The sequence below is a fragment of the Centruroides sculpturatus genome, unplaced genomic scaffold, assembly GCF_000671375.1.
Source record: "Centruroides sculpturatus isolate CEXI.00-Female unplaced genomic scaffold, Cexi_2.0 scaffold290, whole genome shotgun sequence".
NCBI classification, from domain to species: domain Eukaryota; kingdom Metazoa; phylum Arthropoda; class Arachnida; order Scorpiones; family Buthidae; genus Centruroides; species Centruroides sculpturatus.
In genome coordinates, this window is record NW_019384526.1 from 725,667 (window position 1) to 749,879 (window position 24,213).

General features: G+C 27.9%; 1 protein-coding gene across 1 annotated transcript; it reads right to left on the reverse strand.

Moving 5' to 3' along the window:
• Nucleotides 1–148: 148 nt before the first annotated feature.
• On the reverse strand, nt 149–22,324 carry LOC111622872. Its single transcript, XM_023365307.1, has 5 exons — nt 22,254–22,324; nt 6,744–6,747; nt 4,806–4,885; nt 2,379–3,896; nt 149–183 (listed from the first exon to the last, which is right to left on the reverse strand). Exons 3-5 carry the CDS (start codon nt 4,870–4,872, stop codon nt 149–151), a joined length of 1,620 nt encoding a protein of 539 aa, XP_023221075.1. The 5' UTR covers nt 4,873–4,885; nt 6,744–6,747; nt 22,254–22,324.
• Nucleotides 22,325–24,213: the final 1,889 nt, after the last annotated feature.

The window sequence follows — 24,213 nt, forward strand, 5'->3', positions numbered from 1 at the left end:
TTCAGTTTATCGTAGGCACTGAGAGTACACAGTATACTCGAATCAAATTTAAATAGGATGATTTAGCCTTAAATTTTATGTTAAACATGCAAAGATTAAAAACCACTCGCACCCCAGGTTAAGAAACAATACTCTACACAAATGATACCTACAGAGCGAGTGATTTTATAAAATCTTTATTATCTAGAAAGCCAAAATTTATATAATTGTAGATATCTCATTATCTTATAGTTAAGGTTTATAGAAATCCTTAAAATTAATCTCCTATTTTAAGTATAAATAGAAATAATTGGGTGAGCATAACTCGAACCAGAGCAATAGATCAAGATAATACTGATCGATTCTAACAAGCAAAGGGTCATTTAACGGTTAAATTTAGACTAACCGCAAATGGTAGGGCTAATCTAGCACTTATAGCTATCAAGCATGAAGTATTCCTTCTTATTTTCTTAATTTTATGTCCCTGTTCTCACTAACAGTAGCTGTGAAGTGCTTCATAAACTTAAGAGGAAGACAATACGTATGCTTAGTATTGTATCTAAAAGTGCATCATCGTAAATATTAATGCTTACGACTTGATAATAAGCATTAAATAGTTATATTTTCCATTTTAAAAAAATATTAATTACATTAAAACCTGTTCGAAACGGAACCTGCCTAAACGGAAAACATTCATCGAAAGGCTGCGATTTTCCGTGTTAAAAACCTGCCAAACAGGAACAATATTCGGTACCGTGCCTGACCGGTTTACACAGGTTTTCCTTTACCTGAAAATAAATTGAAAAATTCATATTCTTCACGTCTTTCATGTGTATTTCCTGTATGTTTAAGGCTATTGTAATTTAAAAGTAGACTTCACGAATTGTTACATAAGAGAATTTACACACGAAACCTTGGCATCTACCTTTTTATTTACATAATAATATAGAGTAGTAAATGAAAATTTGTACAACAAAATTAGTAAATTAGTACATTGGAAATTAATAATTCGCCTGTTGCGAGTAGAAGTAAAGAAAAAACACCAGCGCGTGCAGTAGTTAAACACGAAAAATCTGTTATTTATTACATCAATTACAAGGGAAAAAAAACAAAATAAATCGTAACTTGACGAAGGTTAAAGTAAAAAAAAATTAATTCTAAAAAATATAATTTTAACTTAATGCCTGTAATTTATATATCAATTATGTTTTCTATTGTTTGGTTTAAATGTTTCAACCTTGAGATCAAATTAATAAACAGAACATAATTGTATACATTTTTCTTATTTTATTGTTTTTTTGCTGAACAATTTCCGCTTGAATCACAATTAAAATGATTTAACTTTTTCATTATATTTCACTCAATCAAATAATTAAAGAGATAACAATTAAAATACGTTATATTTTTTTTTAATATTTATTCATTACTGTTTACTAGTTAATTAATTTGTAAAGTTTCATAAATATTAATAATAATTAATTAGAAATAAATTAATTTAGTATTTTTACCCCCTACTATTAATAATTAATAAGAAAAATTAATTAATTAAACATTCTACGTGTTAGAATGATCAGGTTCATTTGTTTCGAGGGTGCTTGGATGATAAGTGAGGACCTAAAATTTAGTCTTTTATGTCAAAAATATAATAGGAAAGTAAAATAAACTGTTTTTATTTGTTTAATTGAGTTTATTTACATAAGTTTATAATTTTTAGAGAAAGGTTGGTGTAAGTGTCACGTTCTCTAGATATGATTGACCTTTAACCTTTTTTTTAGCACAATAGACCTGAATTTTACGACTGGTATAAATTTTCTCACTCAATAGGTTTTGGTAAACATTTCCTAAGTGGTATTGTAATTGAAATTTAAACAGAACGTCGATATAACACATCGAGCTTATGGAAAATTACAGTACAATGAGTCCAAGAACCATAAAAGCGAGATTTTATGTATATTTTTTCACGCGTATTCATGCCATTTTAATAGTAGTAAATTCCTTTTAACCAAATTGCAAAATGGGAAATGTTTGCAGCTTTCAAATGAAGCTAATTTTATAATTAGGGTGTAGACAGTGTAGAGTCTACCCAGGGTCTAGGCTAAAGAAAGAGTGTGAAGGACTAATAACTAAATTAAAATATGTGCTAAAATATTTCTCTTATTTACTAATTAAAAGTAATAAATGATATAAGAGACTCCACATAGTTATAATCAAAGAATAACAACTGACAGACAAACTGACACCCGAAAAAAAAATGACAAATTACCTGTTTCAAATATAAAACAGATAAAACATCTTTATTTTCTGAATTTTTTTTACACAATTTAACATTTAATTTATAAAATATTTATTTATAATTTNTAATAAATATAAATAATGATTAAAATTTTCATTAAACTTACCAGCGCAGAAGTGCAATAGGTTAAACAGGTACTGCACTTTAAGACGGGCACCTCTGGATATCAAGCTCTGTCCATAAGCAACGATACCAATCCAAGCGACACTTATTGTAAATGTTTCCATAGCTTCAAAAGGCAAAGACCACCAAGGATATATTATATAAGATATCCCAGCAAAGCGTATTCCGTAGAAAAGAAAGGCAAAGACAATGAGATGGGCTCTTCCAATATTTCTCACCATATTCTTAGAGATTATCAAAAATGGTATACTTCCAGCAAACCCAACAGTAACTGTCAATCCCAATATCAGTTTGGAGCAGCCAACTTCATCTACGTAGAACCACAGAAGAAAAGTTTCCATGAAACCCCATTGAGTACCCAATATCAATACTAAGAAAATAAGAAAGGACATTTCCCATGTGCAGAATTTTAACTTCTTTCTGCTTCTTTCTGGTGATACAACATATCTTGCATTAGTTCCTGCTTCGATAGGTAAAGCGATAATTAATGCACAAGTAATAAGAGCAAGACCATCAAAAATAAAGATCGCTGGAGAGTAATCTGGCTTTCCAGCAATTCCACTGTAATAATCGATAAGGACACCGGCAACGGGTGAAAATATGGCTAAACCCAAAGCGGCCCAAACGTGCATTCTTCCATATAATCCATAAAAATCGTTAATACTGGAGATGGTTACTGCATCTAGTAAGCAGATGACAGTCATGATGCATAAGTCAGCAAAAGATCTTACACCTAAGTACACCCAGAAGGTCAAAGTAGAGTCACCTAATACATCTTCACAAGGTGCGGGATCCAACGAGTGGTTCTTGTATGTTAATTTAAGGAAACACTTAATGGAACAATGTTCTGGCATCGGTCGGCAATGTATGTCTTGATGAACTTTCTCGTTGAAAATTATGGGTGCCACAGGTCGAAAGTTGCAAACACCTATATGATCGGGCATCTCTGGTGTCGCTGAAAGAAAAACAGATTTCTGGATACTTTGCTGCTCTTCAAACATCCATGGAACAAAACGTGATTGGAACTTTACTTGTTTTTCAGTTTGCTGATCGTAAACTGTGCACAGAGTTTCTTTGCTACCCTGAAAGCACACGTGTAGAGGATACGTGGTGTTGAAAGTGTTACGGCACTGATACTGGCATCCGGATAGTGTAAATGTCGTCATGTTATCAGTAATGATTCCTGCATCGGTACAACTTGACCAACTGCTACATTTCTCCAATCTAACAGCATCTGGGCAATCGAATTCAATGATGGGTTGTCTAGTGAATCGCAACACTCGAGGGATGAAAAGTAAACCCGTGTAACTAGCAGCTGATAGAAACAATGATAAAACGATAAAGGTTTTATATTTAGCGTGTCTGTCTGCAATTATTCCGGCGATGAGGGGTCCAAAAATACTAATAAATGCTGCTGCGGTGTTGACTACAATGGTTTCTCTATACGTTAATCCAAGATCTCTGGTATGAGGACTTAGAAAAGGAGTAAGACATGCCAAACCTGAAAGAGAAAATGTATTTGTATTAAACATATTATCTCTATTGTGTCCTATATTTATAAAATGTATTTTGTGCCAATTTATTATTTTATAACAATGTAAACAGTATATATCCTTGAGGCATGTTTTCGTGTATTTTAAAGAAAGGTTTTATTTTTATCTTTTTCTAGTAACTTATTTAATCATTCATAGATCCGTGAATCAAACAATGATTACATTCATTCATGGATTCGTGTTTATCAAAGTTTATCAAGAGGCAGAAGACTTAAAAAAATGACATTTACTTGTATAAATATGTTCTTTTGCGTAATAAATACACGTAAATCAAAATAAAAAATATTTCATTTTTAAATCAAAACAATACGTTTTGGATATTAATTACATTAATTGTGAAGTATCTTCTCTGATTAAACGATAAACAATAGATATTAAAGTACAAAAATCAGTTGTTCTAAAGGTAAAAAAGGATAAAACATTTCAGCTCAAATTTCAGTTTCAAAATCTCTCAGAGAGATCAGCTTACTAGATAAAATTTCAAATAAAATTAATAAATTCCCCCGAATTTAAGGTATAAATTGTTCGAATTTTATAAAGAAAATGTTGTGGTCCTAACCTGTAACATTTAATAAACACTTCTCTACATAGAATAATAATATAAGTAAAAAAAGGTAGGCCTCATAAAACGAGGCCCTAAGATGCAGCTTATATGCAAATCTGGCTTTGCTTGGGTGTTGCAAACCACTAGGTTGGATCTCTTGTTAAATAATTATGGGGTTACTTTAAATTATTATAAAATATTGGCTCGTGGATTTGAAAGAAAAAATGTCCCTTTAAATTGTAGTATTTGTTAAGATGTGTTAAAATAAAAATAATTTTTATTTAAAAATCACTTATATAATTAACAGACTTACCTGAAAATAAGAAGAAATAAATGACTTGTATAGGAATTAAATGTTTACGGCCTGAGAAAGACATCATAATTGTTGTTTATCTAAATGAAAAACAAAAGAGAAATTAGTCTGAGATGTTTATAATTTATTAAAAATTATAATATATTTTACATTAATTTAATGAATTTCAAAAATATTTCGATATAAATTTGCTTTACTGTTTATGCATATTTTTGATTGATGATACATAATTCATATAAAATTAGCAAGAATTATAATATTTATAAAGAACAAACATTAATAATACACCAAAAAATAAAACTTTGCCCTCTAATAAAGTAAATCATTTATAATAAGTAATGAGATATATATTAGAAAAACTAGTACAGTAATTCACAAATAAGTAATTAAGAGCCTAAACCAAGGAAGGCCTACTATAAACTGTGATTCAATACAGATAATTAACCATTAATTAAGTAAGGGCCTTTATTAAATGGCCCCTGTGATGAGTCCTTATTAAATGCACTTTTTCAAATTGCTACGTCTGTCTTCCCTTCTTTACACACTCTTCTCACCCTTTCCCTTCTACCCCTCTCTTGTTATATATTTTATGTGTTATGTTCTAAATTTCTATACAATTAAAATAAGCTATTTTTCGTAAATTTGGTTAGAAGATTCAACAAAATATTATTTAAATTTCAAGTTTTTTTTTATTTTGTTTTAATGTTTTAATCTATGAAGTCGTTGAACTTCTTCACCCTTTTAACAAGTTGCGTGATGGGTAAAGGGTGGAGTGAAGACAACACCCTTCCGCTTAAAAAGTGTAGGAAGTATATAAGTTCCTTATCTCTTTCCTTAATTTCTTATAATAATTATTATAAAATATAAATTTAAAAGTCTATAATTTAAATCATTTTTAACTGATAAAACCTAATTTAAATCAATAGAATAATTTTTCTAATAACATTAAGTTATGCTCCCTTATTATTATTATTATATTATTATTATTAAAGAAATGTCGGTCAAGTCTTGAAACTTATTCAATTTATGCATCTCACGAAAAGGTAAGTGTTTGATATTCAGTTACAAAGGTGACAAAACTGACCTAAGTCTATGGCGTAACTCAATTGCAAAGTTCAAATTACTTGTGTAATAGACCTATATTATAACAAAAAATATATAACTTTAATGTTTCACATTTTAATTATAAATATATCATTTATATTTCTGATTAAATGGTCCAAAATTGAGTTAACCGATGCATGAGTAAGTTAATTTATTCGGTTAACTGACTTAAAGATCGTGTTTAATTCTAAACACTTGTTACATTATGTCGGATATGACGAGTTCCACCTTTATTACTGGCCTGGTCGAAGTCATAATGAATACAGAAAAATGTCCTCTTAGTATTTACGGAATGGAAAAAGTGAAAAAAATCACTTAAAATTATAAATTTATTACTTTATATAGTAAATTCCCGTTTTACGACCTTTCGCTTTACAACTCTCACTTTATAGAAACGATAGAAATTTTCTATTATAATTAAATTAAATGCCGTATTTAAATGCCGTATGTTTACATGTTATCTCAGTATTTTATTGTACAGTTTAAAACTATTTTGGAGAACGTAACCTCCATAAACGACACAGAGTTTGAGTGTAATAAATGGCTCGCTTTACGACGGATTTCTCAACAGCCAATAGCCTAAATTTATAAAAGTATGCGGATGATATTACACATTTATACAGATTTAATAGACCAATATAGATAAAAAGAATTAATTTATAAAGTTTAGAACACAATCGAACCTCTGAATAACGGCCGTTGATGAGATCATGAAAATGAGTCGGAGGTGGTCTTTATATGGAGGTTCAACCGTATAAAGCAAAATAAAGGATTTAATTATATAATTTTTTTATATATTAAGAAATATAAAAATAAATAGTGATTAATCATTACTTTTTTATTATGTTTTAGTTAATATAATTAAATGTATTCAAGACCATATATTTTGGTATTATTTATTGTACCCTAATTTTCATTTTGCCCTATTTAATATAGTGCAACAACCGTTATCTATAATAACGAGAACAAACCATAATTGTTAATTCTCGATTTGTTTTTTATTGCTCTACATATATTTTTAAATGATTATGATAAACAGGCCTACATGAAGGGAGTGCCATTGAGGCCATCTGGAATGCTTGGGATTGAAAAGGAGCCTTAAAATTTAGTCTTTTAAGTGAAAAATTATATTTGATAAATCTTAATGGTATCCTTCCTCCCTCCCTACGAGGTCTGTATAGATAGGGTACCAGTTGAAAGGGGTTCCAATGACAAAGGGGCCCAAAATTTAGGTGTTTGCATATAAAACATGATAGGAGTAATATGAATTTAAATTTCGTTTGTTATGTGATTTATTTATTTTTATGGATTTCAGAAGGTGTGGATCTTACAGTTCTGAATGTTAAGGGCTCCTATCTACTATCTCTTAGGTCCTGATAAAAATTAGTGTTTATACTAGTCAATAATTACTTATAGATTATGCAAACTAGTGAAGCAATACATTAAAATTGAACATTAAGAAATTTTACATTAAATCAAGAATTTGTATTTAAAAATATTGCATTTTTAGAATGTTTGATTCATGAGAATTCATTGTATTCAACCCCTCGTTCCAACCCCAACATCCTCAATCCTGACGTCCCTCTCCAGATTGTTCTATTAATCTAATCTCTTATCAAGGAGAATAGCCGGAACATGCCACTGACCTCTGTAAAATGCCTTCGAGTTATAAATGCGATGTTAAAGTAGAAGATAACGTAAATAAAAGTTAATATAAAGATCATTGTATGAGTCAAAGATATTATCCTATTGACAGGATAAATCTCCTTTTATGTCTGACCGATTTTGGTAACGATTTTGTCTCTTACAGCCCCTCTAATAATTTAATGGGTAGTATCATATCCGGATCAATTTATAAGATTTATAAAAGCAGGAAACAATTCTCTAATATAGATATTTTCAATTGATCTAGTCGATTAATCATTCCGCACCCCCATTTTTATTCTATTTACTTATCATTATCACCAATAAATAGCACTGAATATGTTACTGTTTCTGGGAATAAATTAAGATTTGTATACCTGATCCATTTCTATAACAGTGTTTCTTTATCTTTTTAGTGATGGCACCCTCTTGAATCGCAAAATATGGTCTGGCATTCCCTTGAAATATATGTACCGACTTCTTTTTGTTATGGAAAAGGCTACCCTTTCTACCTTTGCCACCGTGGCATTTTCACCTGGCTTTTTTATCACAGCATTTTCAGTTTATCGTAGGCACTGAGAGTACACAGTATACTCGAATCAAATTTAAATAGGATGATTTAGCCTTAAATTTTATGTTAAACATGCAAAGATTAAAAACCACTCGCACCCCAGGTTAAGAAACAATACTCTACACAAATGATACCTACAGAGCGAGTGATTTTATAAAATCTTTATTATCTAGAAAGCCAAAATTTATATAATTGTAGATATCTCATTATCTTATAGTTAAGGTTTATAGAAATCCTTAAAATTAATCTCCTATTTTAAGTATAAATAGAAATAATTGGGTGAGCATAACTCGAACCAGAGCAATAGATCAAGATAATACTGATCGATTCTAACAAGCAAAGGGTCATTTAACGGTTAAATTTAGACTAACCGCAAATGGTAGGGCTAATCTAGCACTTATAGCTATCAAGCATGAAGTATTCCTTCTTATTTTCTTAATTTTATGTCCCTGTTCTCACTAACAGTAGCTGTGAAGTGCTTCATAAACTTAAGAGGAAGACAATACGTATGCTTAGTATTGTATCTAAAAGTGCATCATCGTAAATATTAATGCTTACGACTTGATAATAAGCATTAAATAGTTATATTTTCCATTTTAAAAAAATATTAATTACATTAAAACCTGTTCGAAACGGAACCTGCCTAAACGGAAAACATTCATCGAAAGGCTGCGATTTTCCGTGTTAAAAACCTGCCAAACAGGAACAATATTCGGTACCGTGCCTNTTTATTTCCAAACAGGACCTATTTTTTCTCTTCCGTATTTCCGTACATCTGCTTGAATATTTATAAGTAAAGCCACAATATCCAGTTTATATAATTATACTTATTGAATATTCATATACTTCCCAGTTTATAGCTTATTTTAAATACGATTTTATAATCCTGTTCAGTTTATAATCAACATAAACTGAAACAGGTCCTGTATGTAGGTGAAACAGAGTCTTTACCCCTCTACTTCGACGGTAAACCGCGTGAGAATTTACTTAATTTTTTTGTATTTAATCTAATTTTTTCGTCAATTTTACACTTCTAAACCCAATTTAACAGTTAGATAATTAAATTTTGCTATTTCTCTTACCTGGTTCTTAAGTTAAACCATTACAACACCTGCCCAAAAATTTTGAAATTGGCAAACAAGTCGAACGAGTTAACTTTCGTTTTCAATACCTTTCACATAATAGTTGCTTCATAAGAAAGAAACATTGGACATTGCAGTCACACAACTTTATCAACCGGTTTATGAGGGAGGGAAGCGAAAAGGGAAGAGACGAAACAGGAAAGAAATGCCTTCATATACACATTCTGCTAGGTCACTTCTATATCGAAATATGTATCTAATTTAATATAAGCGATAATGTTATAAAGCGTGTTATATAGAAGTATTCATAAACAGACTAAAGTCCACTTTTCATATTTGGAAAAACAAGTTTATAAATGAAAGAATATTGATTTAAAACACAGAGTTTATTTAACAATTATACTACTTATAATTGTGTTTTAAAATAAATTAATATACTTTGAAACTTGTAGAATAATATAAAAACTATTTACTGAATTTTCTTTATATAATTTAATAATATTTTTCTACAAAATTTAAATGAAAACATCTGCTTAAATTTTCCCACAAAATTAAAAAAGTTACAAAAGAAAATTTTCCACACACAAAAATAAAAATAAAAATAAAAATTCGTAAACAAAATTAATTAAATTCTCTTTCTAAACACGGAGTAGACATAAATAAAAATTTTTCTCATAAACACGAAGTATCATAAATAATTTCAACGTGAACACACGAAGAACATTTCCTTATAAAGTATTAGAAATCGCATTCAGATAACGATATAATATTATTTAATTCATTAAAATTTCTTATAAATAATACTAAAAAAAACATCTCCACGCTAATTTAAATTAATTCTTAAAAATAGGGATGATACGAGGCGAATAAATAACGACCCACGCAACCTGTAAATTTTCATTTAAAAAAAACTACAATGAAAAACGAAATTATTCAAGGTAAAAAAAACTTTAAAACGAACGTAATGATACACTAAACGGAAATAAAGAAAACATACCTTGTTTTAAATCCACCCTTACTCATTTTTTATATATATATAGAGAGAAGCAGTTCACGTTAGACGACCTTCAATACAACCCTGAGGGCCAAATAAGAATGTGGAGTCAAGCTCTGGAACGTTCACAAAGAACACTATGCTAACAAAGAAACGTGGTTTTTCAACATATCGCCCACGTTACCTATTATAGTAATTTTCTCAGCAACAAGTGGACTAGAAACCTGACTCGAAACGTGACACTAGAAAAAAAAAAAACTGCAAACACACCAACCAGCAAGCTGCGAGAGTCCTACTAACACATACACATATACACTACTAACACACCCTTTCGTACAAACTATCTAAAGGTGTTGTTATTTAGTTAAAGGGGGCTATCACTTCTCGAGATATATCAGAATTAATGAGTGATTTTAACGTGTAGTTTCTTAGTGACAAGTCATTTGTCATAATCAAAATGTGAAGTAAATTGTGAGAACTTGTCAAATTCTTTTTTAAAAAATATAATAAAAAATAAATTAAAGTTTTGTAACTAGTTGATTCGTTTTAAAGAAGAAAAACCAGAACAAATTACAACACCCAAAAATAAATCTAAATTTTCTAAGTGACGATTGATTAATGACATGAAAATCGTCGAAGTAACGCCTACTTCTGTCCTTTTTCCACGTCTCTACCCTGTTAAAACTGAAGAAATTCCTTTCCTTTAAGGATTAGTCATCCAAATGAGTTAGAAAGCAGAAAATTCAAGCTTATATTTTTAGAAATTATTCGAATTTTTCTATCAAGAAATGCAGATAATTACATCTTCCTTATTTATCATCCTCATCATTTAAAAGCTTTAAATTGGTAAACAAATCTTTCATTACACAAATCTATACCGCTTTGCATCTATTTCTATTAATTACTACAATAATTTACTATTAAAATAATTAAAATATACAATAAAAACTTTAAAATATTTCAGAAAATATTTATATNGTTTCAAAATCTCTCAGAGAGATCAGCTTACTAGATAAAATTTCAAATAAAATTAATAAATTCCCCCGAATTTAAGGTATAAATTGTTCGAATTTTATAAAGAAAATGTTGTGGTCCTAACCTGTAAAATTTAATAAACACTTCTCTACATAGAATAATAATATAAGTAAAAAAAGGTAGGCCTCATAAAACGAGGCCCTAAGATGCAGCTTATATGCAAATCTGGCTTTGCTTGGGTGTTGCAAACCACTAGGTTGGATCTCTTGTTAAATAATTATGGGGTTACTTTAAATTATTATAAAATATTGGCTCGTGGATTTGAAAGAAAAAATGTCCCTTTAAATTGTAGTATTTGTTAAGATGTGTTAAAATAAAAATAATTTTTATTTAAAAATCACTTATATAATTAACAGACTTACCTGAAAATAAGAAGAAATAAATGACTTGTATAGGAATTAAATGTTTACGGCCTGAGAAAGACATCATAATTGTTGTTTATCTAAATGAAAAACAAAAGAGAAATTAGTCTGAGATGTTTATAATTTATTAAAAATTATAATATATTTTACATTAATTTAATGAATTTCAAAAATATTTCGATATAAATTTGCTTTACTGTTTATGCATATTTTTGATTGATGATACATAATTCATATAAAATTAGCAAGAATTATAATATTTATAAAGAACAAACATTAATAATACACCAAAAAATAAAACTTTGCCCTCTAATAAAGTAAATCATTTATAATAAGTAATGAGATATATATTAGAAAAACTAGTACAGTAATTCACAAATAAGTAATTAAGAGCCTAAACCAAGGAAGGCCTACTATAAACTGTGATTCAATACAGATAATTAACCATTAATTAAGTAAGGGCCTTTATTAAATGGCCCCTGTGATGAGTCCTTATTAAATGCACTTTTTCAAATTGCTACGTCTGTCTTCCCTTCTTTACACACTCTTCTCACCCTTTCCCTTCTACCCCTCTCTTGTTATATATTTTATGTGTTATGTTCTAAATTTCTATACAATTAAAATAAGCTATTTTTCGTAAATTTGGTTAGAAGATTCAACAAAATATTATTTAAATTTCAAGTTTTTTTTTATTTTGTTTTAATGTTTTAATCTATGAAGTCGTTGAACTTCTTCACCCTTTTAACAAGTTGCGTGATGGGTAAAGGGTGGAGTGAAGACAACACCCTTCCGCTTAAAAAGTGTAGGAAGTATATAAGTTCCTTATCTCTTTCCTTAATTTCTTATAATAATTATTATAAAATATAAATTTAAAAGTCTATAATTTAAATCATTTTTAACTGATAAAACCTAATTTAAATCAATAGAATAATTTTTCTAATAACATTAAGTTATGCTCCCTTATTATTATTATTATATTATTATTATTAAAGAAATGTCGGTCAAGTCTTGAAACTTATTCAATTTATGCATCTCACGAAAAGGTAAGTGTTTGATATTCAGTTACAAAGGTGACAAAACTGACCTAAGTCTATGGCGTAACTCAATTGCAAAGTTCAAATTACTTGTGTAATAGACCTATATTATAACAAAAAATATATAACTTTAATGTTTCACATTTTAATTATAAATATATCATTTATATTTCTGATTAAATGGTCCAAAATTGAGTTAACCGATGCATGAGTAAGTTAATTTATTCGGTTAACTGACTTAAAGATCGTGTTTAATTCTAAACACTTGTTACATTATGTCGGATATGACGAGTTCCACCTTTATTACTGGCCTGGTCGAAGTCATAATGAATACAGAAAAATGTCCTCTTAGTATTTACGGAATGGAAAAAGTGAAAAAAATCACTTAAAATTATAAATTTATTACTTTATATAGTAAATTCCCGTTTTACGACCTTTCGCTTTACAACTCTCACTTTATAGAAACGATAGAAATTTTCTATTATAATTAAATTAAATGCCGTATTTAAATGCCGTATGTTTACATGTTATCTCAGTATTTTATTGTACAGTTTAAAACTATTTTGGAGAACGTAACCTCCATAAACGACACAGAGTTTGAGTGTAATAAATGGCTCGCTTTACGACGGATTTCTCAACAGCCAATAGCCTAAATTTATAAAAGTATGCGGATGATATTACACATTTATACAGATTTAATAGACCAATATAGATAAAAAGAATTAATTTATAAAGTTTAGAACACAATCGAACCTCTGAATAACGGCCGTTGATGAGATCATGAAAATGAGTCGGAGGTGGTCTTTATATGGAGGTTCAACCGTATAAAGCAAAATAAAGGATTTAATTATATAATTTTTTTATATATTAAGAAATATAAAAATAAATAGTGATTAATCATTACTTTTTTATTATGTTTTAGTTAATATAATTAAATGTATTCAAGACCATATATTTTGGTATTATTTATTGTACCCTAATTTTCATTTTGCCCTATTTAATATAGTGCAACAACCGTTATCTATAATAACGAGAACAAACCATAATTGTTAATTCTCGATTTGTTTTTTATTGCTCTACATATATTTTTAAATGATTATGATAAACAGGCCTACATGAAGGGAGTGCCATTGAGGCCATCTGGAATGCTTGGGATTGAAAAGGAGCCTTAAAATTTAGTCTTTTAAGTGAAAAATTATATTTGATAAATCTTAATGGTATCCTTCCTCCCTCCCTACGAGGTCTGTATAGATAGGGTACCAGTTGAAAGGGGTTCCAATGACAAAGGGGCCCAAAATTTAGGTGTTTGCATATAAAACATGATAGGAGTAATATGAATTTAAATTTCGTTTGTTATGTGATTTATTTATTTTTATGGATTTCAGAAGGTGTGGATCTTACAGTTCTGAATGTTAAGGGCTCCTATCTACTATCTCTTAGGTCCTGATAAAAATTAGTGTTTATACTAGTCAATAATTACTTATAGATTATGCAAACTAGTGAAGCAATACATTAAAATTGAACATTAAGAAATTTTACATTAAATCAAGAATTTGTATTTAAAAATATTGCATTTTTAGAATGTTTGATTCATGAGAATTCATTGTATTCAACCCCTCGTTCCAACCCCAACATCCTCAATCCTGACGTCCCTCTCCAGATTGTTCTATTAATCTAATCTCTTATCAAGGAGAATAGCCGGAACATGCCACTGACCTCTGTAAAATGCCTTCGAGTTATAAATGCGATGTTAAAGTAGAAGATAACGTAAATAAAAGTTAATATAAAGATCATTGTATGAGTCAAAGATATTATCCTATTGACAGGATAAATCTCCTTTTATGTCTGACCGATTTTGGTAACGATTTTGTCTCTTACAGCCCCTCTAATAATTTAATGGGTAGTATCATATCCGGATCAATTTATAAGATTTATAAAAGCAGGAAACAATTCTCTAATATAGATATTTTCAATTGATCTAGTCGATTAATCATTCCGCACCCCCATTTTTATTCTATTTACTTATCATTATCACCAATAAATAGCACTGAATATGTTACTGTTTCTGGGAATAAATTAAGATTTGTATACCTGATCCATTTCTATAACAGTGTTTCTTTATCTTTTTAGTGATGGCACCCTCTTGAATCGCAAAATATGGTCTGGCATTCCCTTGAAATATATGTACCGACTTCTTTTTGTTATGGAAAAGGCTACCCTTTCTACCTTTGCCACCGTGGCATTTTCACCTGGCTTTTTTATCACAGCATTTTCAGTTTATCGTAGGCACTGAGAGTACACAGTATACTCGAATCAAATTTAAATAGGATGATTTAGCCTTAAATTTTATGTTAAACATGCAAAGATTAAAAACCACTCGCACCCCAGGTTAAGAAACAATACTCTACACAAATGATACCTACAGAGCGAGTGATTTTATAAAATCTTTATTATCTAGAAAGCCAAAATTTATATAATTGTAGATATCTCATTATCTTATAGTTAAGGTTTATAGAAATCCTTAAAATTAATCTCCTATTTTAAGTATAAATAGAAATAATTGGGTGAGCATAACTCGAACCAGAGCAATAGATCAAGATAATACTGATCGATTCTAACAAGCAAAGGGTCATTTAACGGTTAAATTTAGACTAACCGCAAATGGTAGGGCTAATCTAGCACTTATAGCTATCAAGCATGAAGTATTCCTTCTTATTTTCTTAATTTTATGTCCCTGTTCTCACTAACAGTAGCTGTGAAGTGCTTCATAAACTTAAGAGGAAGACAATACGTATGCTTAGTATTGTATCTAAAAGTGCATCATCGTAAATATTAATGCTTACGACTTGATAATAAGCATTAAATAGTTATATTTTCCATTTTAAAAAAATATTAATTACATTAAAACCTGTTCGAAACGGAACCTGCCTAAACGGAAAACATTCATCGAAAGGCTGCGATTTTCCGTGTTAAAAACCTGCCAAACAGGAACAATATTCGGTACCGTGCCTGACCGGTTTACACAGGTTTTCCTTTACCTGAAAATAAATTGAAAAATTCATATTCTTCACGTCTTTCATGTGTATTTCCTGTATGTTTAAGGCTATTGTAATTTAAAAGTAGACTTCACGAATTGTTACATAAGAGAATTTACACACGAAACCTTGGCATCTACCTTTTTATTTACATAATAATATAGAGTAGTAAATGAAAATTTGTACAACAAAATTAGTAAATTAGTACATTGGAAATTAATAATTCGCCTGTTGCGAGTAGAAGTAAAGAAAAAACACCAGCGCGTGCAGTAGTTAAACACGAAAAATCTGTTATTTATTACATCAATTACAAGGGAAAAAAAACAAAATAAATCGTAACTTGACGAAGGTTAAAGTAAAAAAAAATTAATTCTAAAAAATATAATTTTAACTTAATGCCTGTAATTTATATATCAATTATGTTTTCTATTGTTTGGTTTAAATGTTTCAACCTTGAGATCAAATTAATAAACAGAACATAATTGTATACATTTTTCTTATTTTATTGTTTTTTTGCTGAACAATTTCCGCTTGAATCACAATTAAAATGATTTAACTTTTTCATTATATTTCACTCAATCAAATAATTAAAGAGATAACAATTAAAATACGTTATATTTTTTTTTAATATTTATTCATTACTGTTTACTAGTTAATTAATTTGTAAAGTTTCATAAATATTAATAATAATTAATTAGAAATAAATTAATTTAGTATTTTTACCCCCTACTATTAATAATTAATAAGAAAAATTAATTAATTAAACATTCTACGTGTTAGAATGATCAGGTTCATTTGTTTCGAGGGTGCTTGGATGATAAGTGAGGACCTAAAATTTAGTCTTTTATGTCAAAAATATAATAGGAAAGTAAAATAAACTGTTTTTATTTGTTTAATTGAGTTTATTTACATAAGTTTATAATTTTTAGAGAAAGGTTGGTGTAAGTGTCACGTTCTCTAGATATGATTGACCTTTAACCTTTTTTTTAGCACAATAGACCTGAATTTTACGACTGGTATAAATTTTCTCACTCAATAGGTTTTGGTAAACATTTCCTAAGTGGTATTGTAATTGAAATTTAAACAGAACGTCGATATAACACATCGAGCTTATGGAAAATTACAGTACAATGAGTCCAAGAACCATAAAAGCGAGATTTTATGTATATTTTTTCACGCGTATTCATGCCATTTTAATAGTAGTAAATTCCTTTTAACCAAATTGCAAAATGGGAAATGTTTGCAGCTTTCAAATGAAGCTAATTTTATAATTAGGGTGTAGACAGTGTAGAGTCTACCCAGGGTCTAGGCTAAAGAAAGAGTGTGAAGGACTAATAACTAAATTAAAATATGTGCTAAAATATTTCTCTTATTTACTAATTAAAAGTAATAAATGATATAAGAGACTCCACATAGTTATAATCAAAGAATAACAACTGACAGACAAACTGACACCCGAAAAAAAAATGACAAATTACCTGTTTCAAATATAAAACAGATAAAACATCTTTATTTTCTGAATTTTTTTTACACAATTTAACATTTAATTTATAAAATNTATATATATATATTATATTTTTCCTAACCTAATTATAATTTAAATCATTTATTTCCAAACAGGACCTATTTTTTCTCTTCCGTATTTCCGTACATCTGCTTGAATATTTATAAGTAAAGCCACAATATCCAGTTTATATAATTATACTTATTGAATATTCATATACTTCCCAGTTTATAGCTTATTTTAAATACGATTTTATAATCCTGTTCAGTTTATAATCAACATAAACTGAAACAGGTCCTGTATGTAGGTGAAACAGAGTCTTTACCCCTCTACTTCGACGGTAAACCGCGTGAGAATTTACTTAATTTTTTTGTATTTAATCTAATTTTTTCGTCAATTTTACACTTCTAAACCCAATTTAACAGTTAGATAATTAAATTTTGCTATTTCTCTTACCTGGTTCTTAAGTTAAACCATTACAACACCTGCCCAAAAATTTTGAAATTGGCAAACAAGTCGAACGAGTTAACTTTCGTTTTCAATACCTTTCACATAATAGTTGCTTCATAAGAAAGAAACATTGGACATTGCAGTCACACAACTTTATCAACCGGTTTATGAGGGAGGGAAGCGAAAAGGGAAGAGACGAAACAGGAAAGAAATGCCTTCATATACACATTCTGCTAGGTCACTTCTATATCGAAATATGTATCTAATTTAATATAAGCGATAATGTTATAAAGCGTGTTATATAGAAGTATTCATAAACAGACTAAAGTCCACTTTTCATATTTGGAAAAACAAGTTTATAAATGAAAGAATATTGATTTAAAACACAGAGTTTATTTAACAATTATACTACTTATAATTGTGTTTTAAAATAAATTAATATACTTTGAAACTTGTAGAATAATATAAAAACTATTTACTGAATTTTCTTTATATAATTTAATAATATTTTTCTACAAAATTTAAATGAAAACATCTGCTTAAATTTTCCCACAAAATTAAAAAAGTTACAAAAGAAAATTTTCCACACACAAAAATAAAAATGAAAATAAAAATTCGTAAACAAAATTAATTAAATTCTCTTTCTAAACACGGAGTAGACATAAATAAAAATTTTTCTCATAAACACGAAGTATCATAAATAATTTCAACGTGAACACACGAAGAACATTTCCTTATAAAGTATTAGAAATCGCATTCAGATAACGATATAATATTATTTAATTCATTAAAATTTCTTATAAATAATACTAAAAAAAACATCTCCACGCTAATTTAAATTAATTCTTAAAAATAGGGATGATACGAGGCGAATAAATAACGACCCACGCAACCTGTAAATTTTCATTTAAAAAAAACTACAATGAAAAACGAAATTATTCAAGGTAAAAAAAACTTTAAAACGAACGTAATGATACACTAAACGGAAATAAAGAAAACATACCTTGTTTTAAATCCACCCTTACTCATTTTTTATATATATATAGAGAGAAGCAGTTCACGTTAGACGACCTTCAATACAACCCTGAGGGCCAAATAAGAATGTGGAGTCAAGCTCTGGAACGTTCACAAAGAACACTATGCTAACAAAGAAACGTGGTTTTTCAACATATCGCCCACGTTACCTATTATAGTAATTTTCTCAGCAACAAGTGGACTAGAAACCTGACTCGAAACGTGACACTAGAAAAAAAAAAAACTGCAAACACACCAACCAGCAAGCTGCGAGAGTCCTACTAACACATACACATATACACTACTAACACACCCTTTCGTACAAACTATCTAAAGGTGTTGTTATTTAGTTAAAGGGGGCTATCACTTCTCGAGATATATCAGAATTAATGAGTGATTTTAACGTGTAGTTTCTTAGTGACAAGTCATTTGTCATAATCAAAATGTGAAGTAAATTGTGAGAACTTGTCAAATTCTTTTTTAAAAAATATAATAAAAAATAAATTAAAGTTTTGTAACTAGTTGATTCACGCTGTTTATCCTCCTCATCTCTTTAAAATCTCGAGATTAATGGAGCTTGTCTTCTATCGTTTAGAATAGAAAGAATTTTTCTCTTTTAATTATTAAATAATAAAAAATTTATTTAAAATTAAAATATTTAATAAAATTGAATATAATAATTTATAATTTCGTGTAAGAAAAAAACATTTTATGAGTTTAAACGAACAAAACTCGAGAATGAAAACATGCAATGTAGAACAATAAAGGTGAATGAACGCAAATTATCGTTAAAACTCTTTAATTTCGATTGTTTTTGTTACAATTTTTTAATTTTATACTTTATTAGAAAGGCGTAAACATAAAAATTAAATAAGAAACAATATAATTTATCGAATATTATAAGAATTTTCTTTGAAAGTGAAGCATGAAGAAGGCAAATTCTTTACATTCCATTTGAAGAAAGGAAGCACGAAAAGACCTTTATAAGGCTTGAATAGGTGAATCAGTCTCCACATTAATCTTCTTTTTTATTATTATTCTAGATACTTTACATTTTCTAGATACTTTATGTAAAATATTTTTTTAAAAAATTACCATTTTCTTAATTTTTTTAGATAGTTATTTATGCATATTTTCTAGTGTTCTGTATAAAAATCAATCTTAACTTAATGAAGAATTTAGTTAAAATATTATGACTTTTTATAATTATAAAGTAATTAAAATAACTTTTTAAATTATTTAATTAAAAATTTTGAGTTTTTTTTTGTTTTTTTGTACTGTACTTAGCAATTTGTTACGTCTTTTAACTTGCAGATGGTTATCCTTAACTAGGATAGAAGTATTTAAGGAAAATTCGAAGTTTTTCACTCTTACACAGCTTAAAATTTAAAAAAAAGGTAATTAAAATTTATCTTTTAATCCGTTATTGATCCTAATTACAGATAATGCAATGTGTCTGTCAGTTACGCTCTACATCTCACTAACTTCGCCTTGACATTAAATACTTATTTGATATATTGTATACGTGTGCTAGAGCAATGTCTAAAGTATTTTTGGAAGGTTTTCGGTCCTTGCGACGCGATGCGCCGCATTTACCACTTAAATAGTGAATGCCTACGCGACGTCGAGTACGGTATATATGTATGGTTAAACCAGGCGCGATGCCTCCTCCTCCTCCTCCTCAAACCGACGTATTTAATAGACAAATATATAAATCTTTTAAAGAGTAAAAATAATAAAAATTTAATATATTTTTAAAGTAAAATAGACAAATAAATATTTGATATTAATGATAATAATAATAATAATAATTTGTAAGCTTATAATTTAAATGGAAGGAAGGAAAACTAGTTTCTTTTTATAAATATATAAAAATAATACATCATACGTTTTAAAAATTTAAATAAAATGATGTCAGCATTATGAAAAGAATAGGATTTCTAGTTCCACTTATAAACAACTGTGTATATCAGGGTGTTCCGTCTGACTGACTACAGACTACAGGTGGGTTGTAAAGTACCTGTACAATTTTGGAGAGTAGGCAGGTGTGTCTGATGGTCACCTGTCTGTCCGAATCGTCTCTATTCTGTTAAATACAGTATTAAAAATAATAAAAAAAAAACAAAAAATTACTCTCGCTTCATCGGTTTTGCAACAAATTAACGACATTTACACCTCAACAAATACAAAGGTTATATTATTTAACATAAATATTATAAATTCCATTTAAAATAACAAGAAAAAAAGTCATATTTTAATGTGGAACTTTGCCAAATTTAAGTATAAATATTTGTCTTTTTAGCAAGTTAAAGATGAAGTTGAGTTAATTATGTATTTTTATAAACAATAATTTTATTGTAGTCTCTATAATTTGTGTTTTTGATATACGAGGAAGAAATGTCGGGTTAGATGTAATTTGAATGAATTTAAATGTTTAAACTTAAATGATTAGTAAGAAGGATTGTATTTATTGTAATTTGATGAATAATTCTTAAAGAATTTTATGTTAATTTTTTCAAAAAATGCTTTGTTATATGTTTAAATTATATCTGTAATAATGTTTTTGTGTGATTTTAACGTATTAAAAATTAAATTAAAGTCTTAAACCGGTTACTTATATTTTAAAAAATTGTTTTAAATTTATTTTTAATCAGTTTAAATTCATAAAATACACTAAAATTTGAAGTTATTAACAATAGATCCAATTATTTCGTCTATTATCACAGCTTAAAATAAATTAAATTAAGTCATCACGTAGCTTGAAATTGGCACAAAAGATTTAAAATTACTAAATTTTTTTATAGTTAAATTACATAATTATTTATTAATTTAAATTATTTGCCTTTAATTTCACGTTTTAAAGACTAATTAATTTTAAATCTTATATTTAACTTTCAAGCTAAATTTATTACTTAATACGAATTTAATTTATTTAAATAAATACTTTTAAAGATAAAAACTATAATTATAATAGAATTTTCTGGTTTATTTTTTTTTTAAAAAGTAAACGTCTAACGAAACATAAAACAAAGAACACGACCTTTACTTTGTTTATAGAAAGCTAAAGTTTATTTTTTTTTATAAATAACTAATTTAAAAAAATAATAATAATAATAGCATTTAATGTTTCTACGCTTGAAGAAAGATAACTTTTTTTATTATAAAATAAAATTTTTATTAACTTTTTAATTAATTCCGCTCCTTCAAACTGGACTGAACTGGAAACACGTCACAGTAAGAAACCCTAAATCAAAAGTCATAAATATGTCATAATAGTTAGGGCAGCTATTAATAATACATCATAGTGTGTTAAGTGTATATATCGGGGTCATAAATCCAATTTAAAACTAGAGAAATAATAATAAATAAATAAAAAAATAACTTATTTATCACAGCACAGCTTCAATTGATAACTACTCAAAATAATTAATTTTCTCTAATATTAAGGACTTAAATCTCATTTAATTAAAATAAAAACATATATAAGAACTTATCTATAACTANTATTAAATAAAAATTTTTTGCATATTTTTAACATCTATCTTTACACAACATTTAATTATAACAGTTGTGAAATTTAATACATTACTGCTAATTTCAGATTGTATTCTTTGTTCAGACAATTATTTTATATTTTAAGAGAGGAAATTCAGCTTCCACGACACTTCATGACCATCTCTAGCAGAAGCAATGAGCTTAGTAAACTATGGAAGTAGAGAACACTACAAACGAGTTTTCGCTGCTGTTAACAGAAAACGAAACGGGAAAAAACGAAAAATAACCTGAATTTCACTTTATCGAACTAACGGAATTATACGTCATATTATTATTAAATAAAGGAAAATAATAATTACAAAATCATTACGTAAAAATAATACTTACTTTATCTTTTCTTATTATGTAATAACATACGTAATTTTATTCTTCTTATTATTAATTTAAGTAATTTATTTTTAAAAAAATTACATAATTCGTCATAAAATATTATTAATTTTTAAGTTAAAATTTAATCTTTAAGTAGTATATTTTTTAAAAAATAATTTAATAAAGGTAAATTTTTTAAAGCAATTTAGTTTAATTTTAGTAAGAAAATTTAGTATTAGATTTTTTTAACGTAATTTAACATTTAAAAATGTTATTTTTAAAAAAAATAGGAAAAGAAATTTGTCGAAAGGGAATTTAAACTTATCACCAAAATTAGAACATCCCTACTTTTTGGCTCTCAAAATAGAAAAATATGTTTCTCCACTAATACGAACGAAAATAGATTATTAAAGCAAATTATATATTGAATTTCCATTTATATAAAATGTCTTAAATGGTCTGAACTCGAAAATAAAATATTGTAGACCTATAAATTTCCACTAACGTCTGTTCGTCTGTCCGTCCGTCATTCCTTAATCTCAAAAAAATAAGTGAGATAGATAAAATTCGAGAGAAATATGTAAAGATTAGAGGGAGTAGGCCCTTATTAACTATATAAAAACTACTTTAATAACGATATTTCAATTTAAACTTTTCCTCTGAAAACAATTAATAGATGACCTGCATGATTTTATTGTTAAAGGAAAGGTGTGATGTACAGGGGCAAGCCATTACATATTTCAGATGGAGAAAACGAGGATATTGTGAGGATATGACAATAAATAATTGCTCGTTAATTAATATAAAATTTTTATTTTTATTTAAATGAAAGTTAATTTTCAAACTGTACGATTTATTCTGTAAAGAAATGTTATGTTTAAAAATACCATTCCGCACCGTGGGAGAAAAATACCTTCCCATTTGTCAAGTGCAACCAAGTGTTCTAATGTCTTTACTCAACCGAAACCGTATCCTGACTAAATTTTCAAAATTTCAAAAGATTAAGTCGATTTGCACGAGTTTATGCCATGTAATTTCCTGCAAAATAAATAAATAAATAATAATAATAATATAAAATGTTTACTGTTTTTATAAAATATTCTAGATTTATTATTGATTAACTCTACTTGTGTCTAAAAATAGGTAAATAATACGAAATTAATTATGTATTAAGATGAGAAAATTCGAGATTATTAACTTTTTTCCACCCTTATTTTGGGTTCAACGTGGTCAACAATGGGGCATTTGGGTAATGTGAAAGGGATCTGAAATTTGAGGATACAATAGAATAGATAATTATTATATAATGATAAGGCAACACAACACACAGGCGATCTATCAAGAGGGTGGACTTTCTATTTAGTATTAAAAACGTGAATAAAATCCATATGGCAAATAGTTGATTGGTGGGAACCCACGACTCAATGGTTTTATCACTAGGCCATTAGTGAGGCTGGATATAGTGTATATAAAAAATATTCTGGCTGTAAAAGGTACGCTTACGCCTTAAACGCCTTGACTATCCTCTATCTTTACATAATAAAATAAATTTTGGATTTTATTCGAAGATTTTAAAAGAGTTCCTTTGTTAAAATATTCTGTTATAAATCCTATATAAAAAGTAAAAGTACCAATAATTTTATAAGCTTACAAAATTCTTAAAATAAATTTATACTTTTTTATTATTTAAAATATTTTTCTATAGATACAAAAAA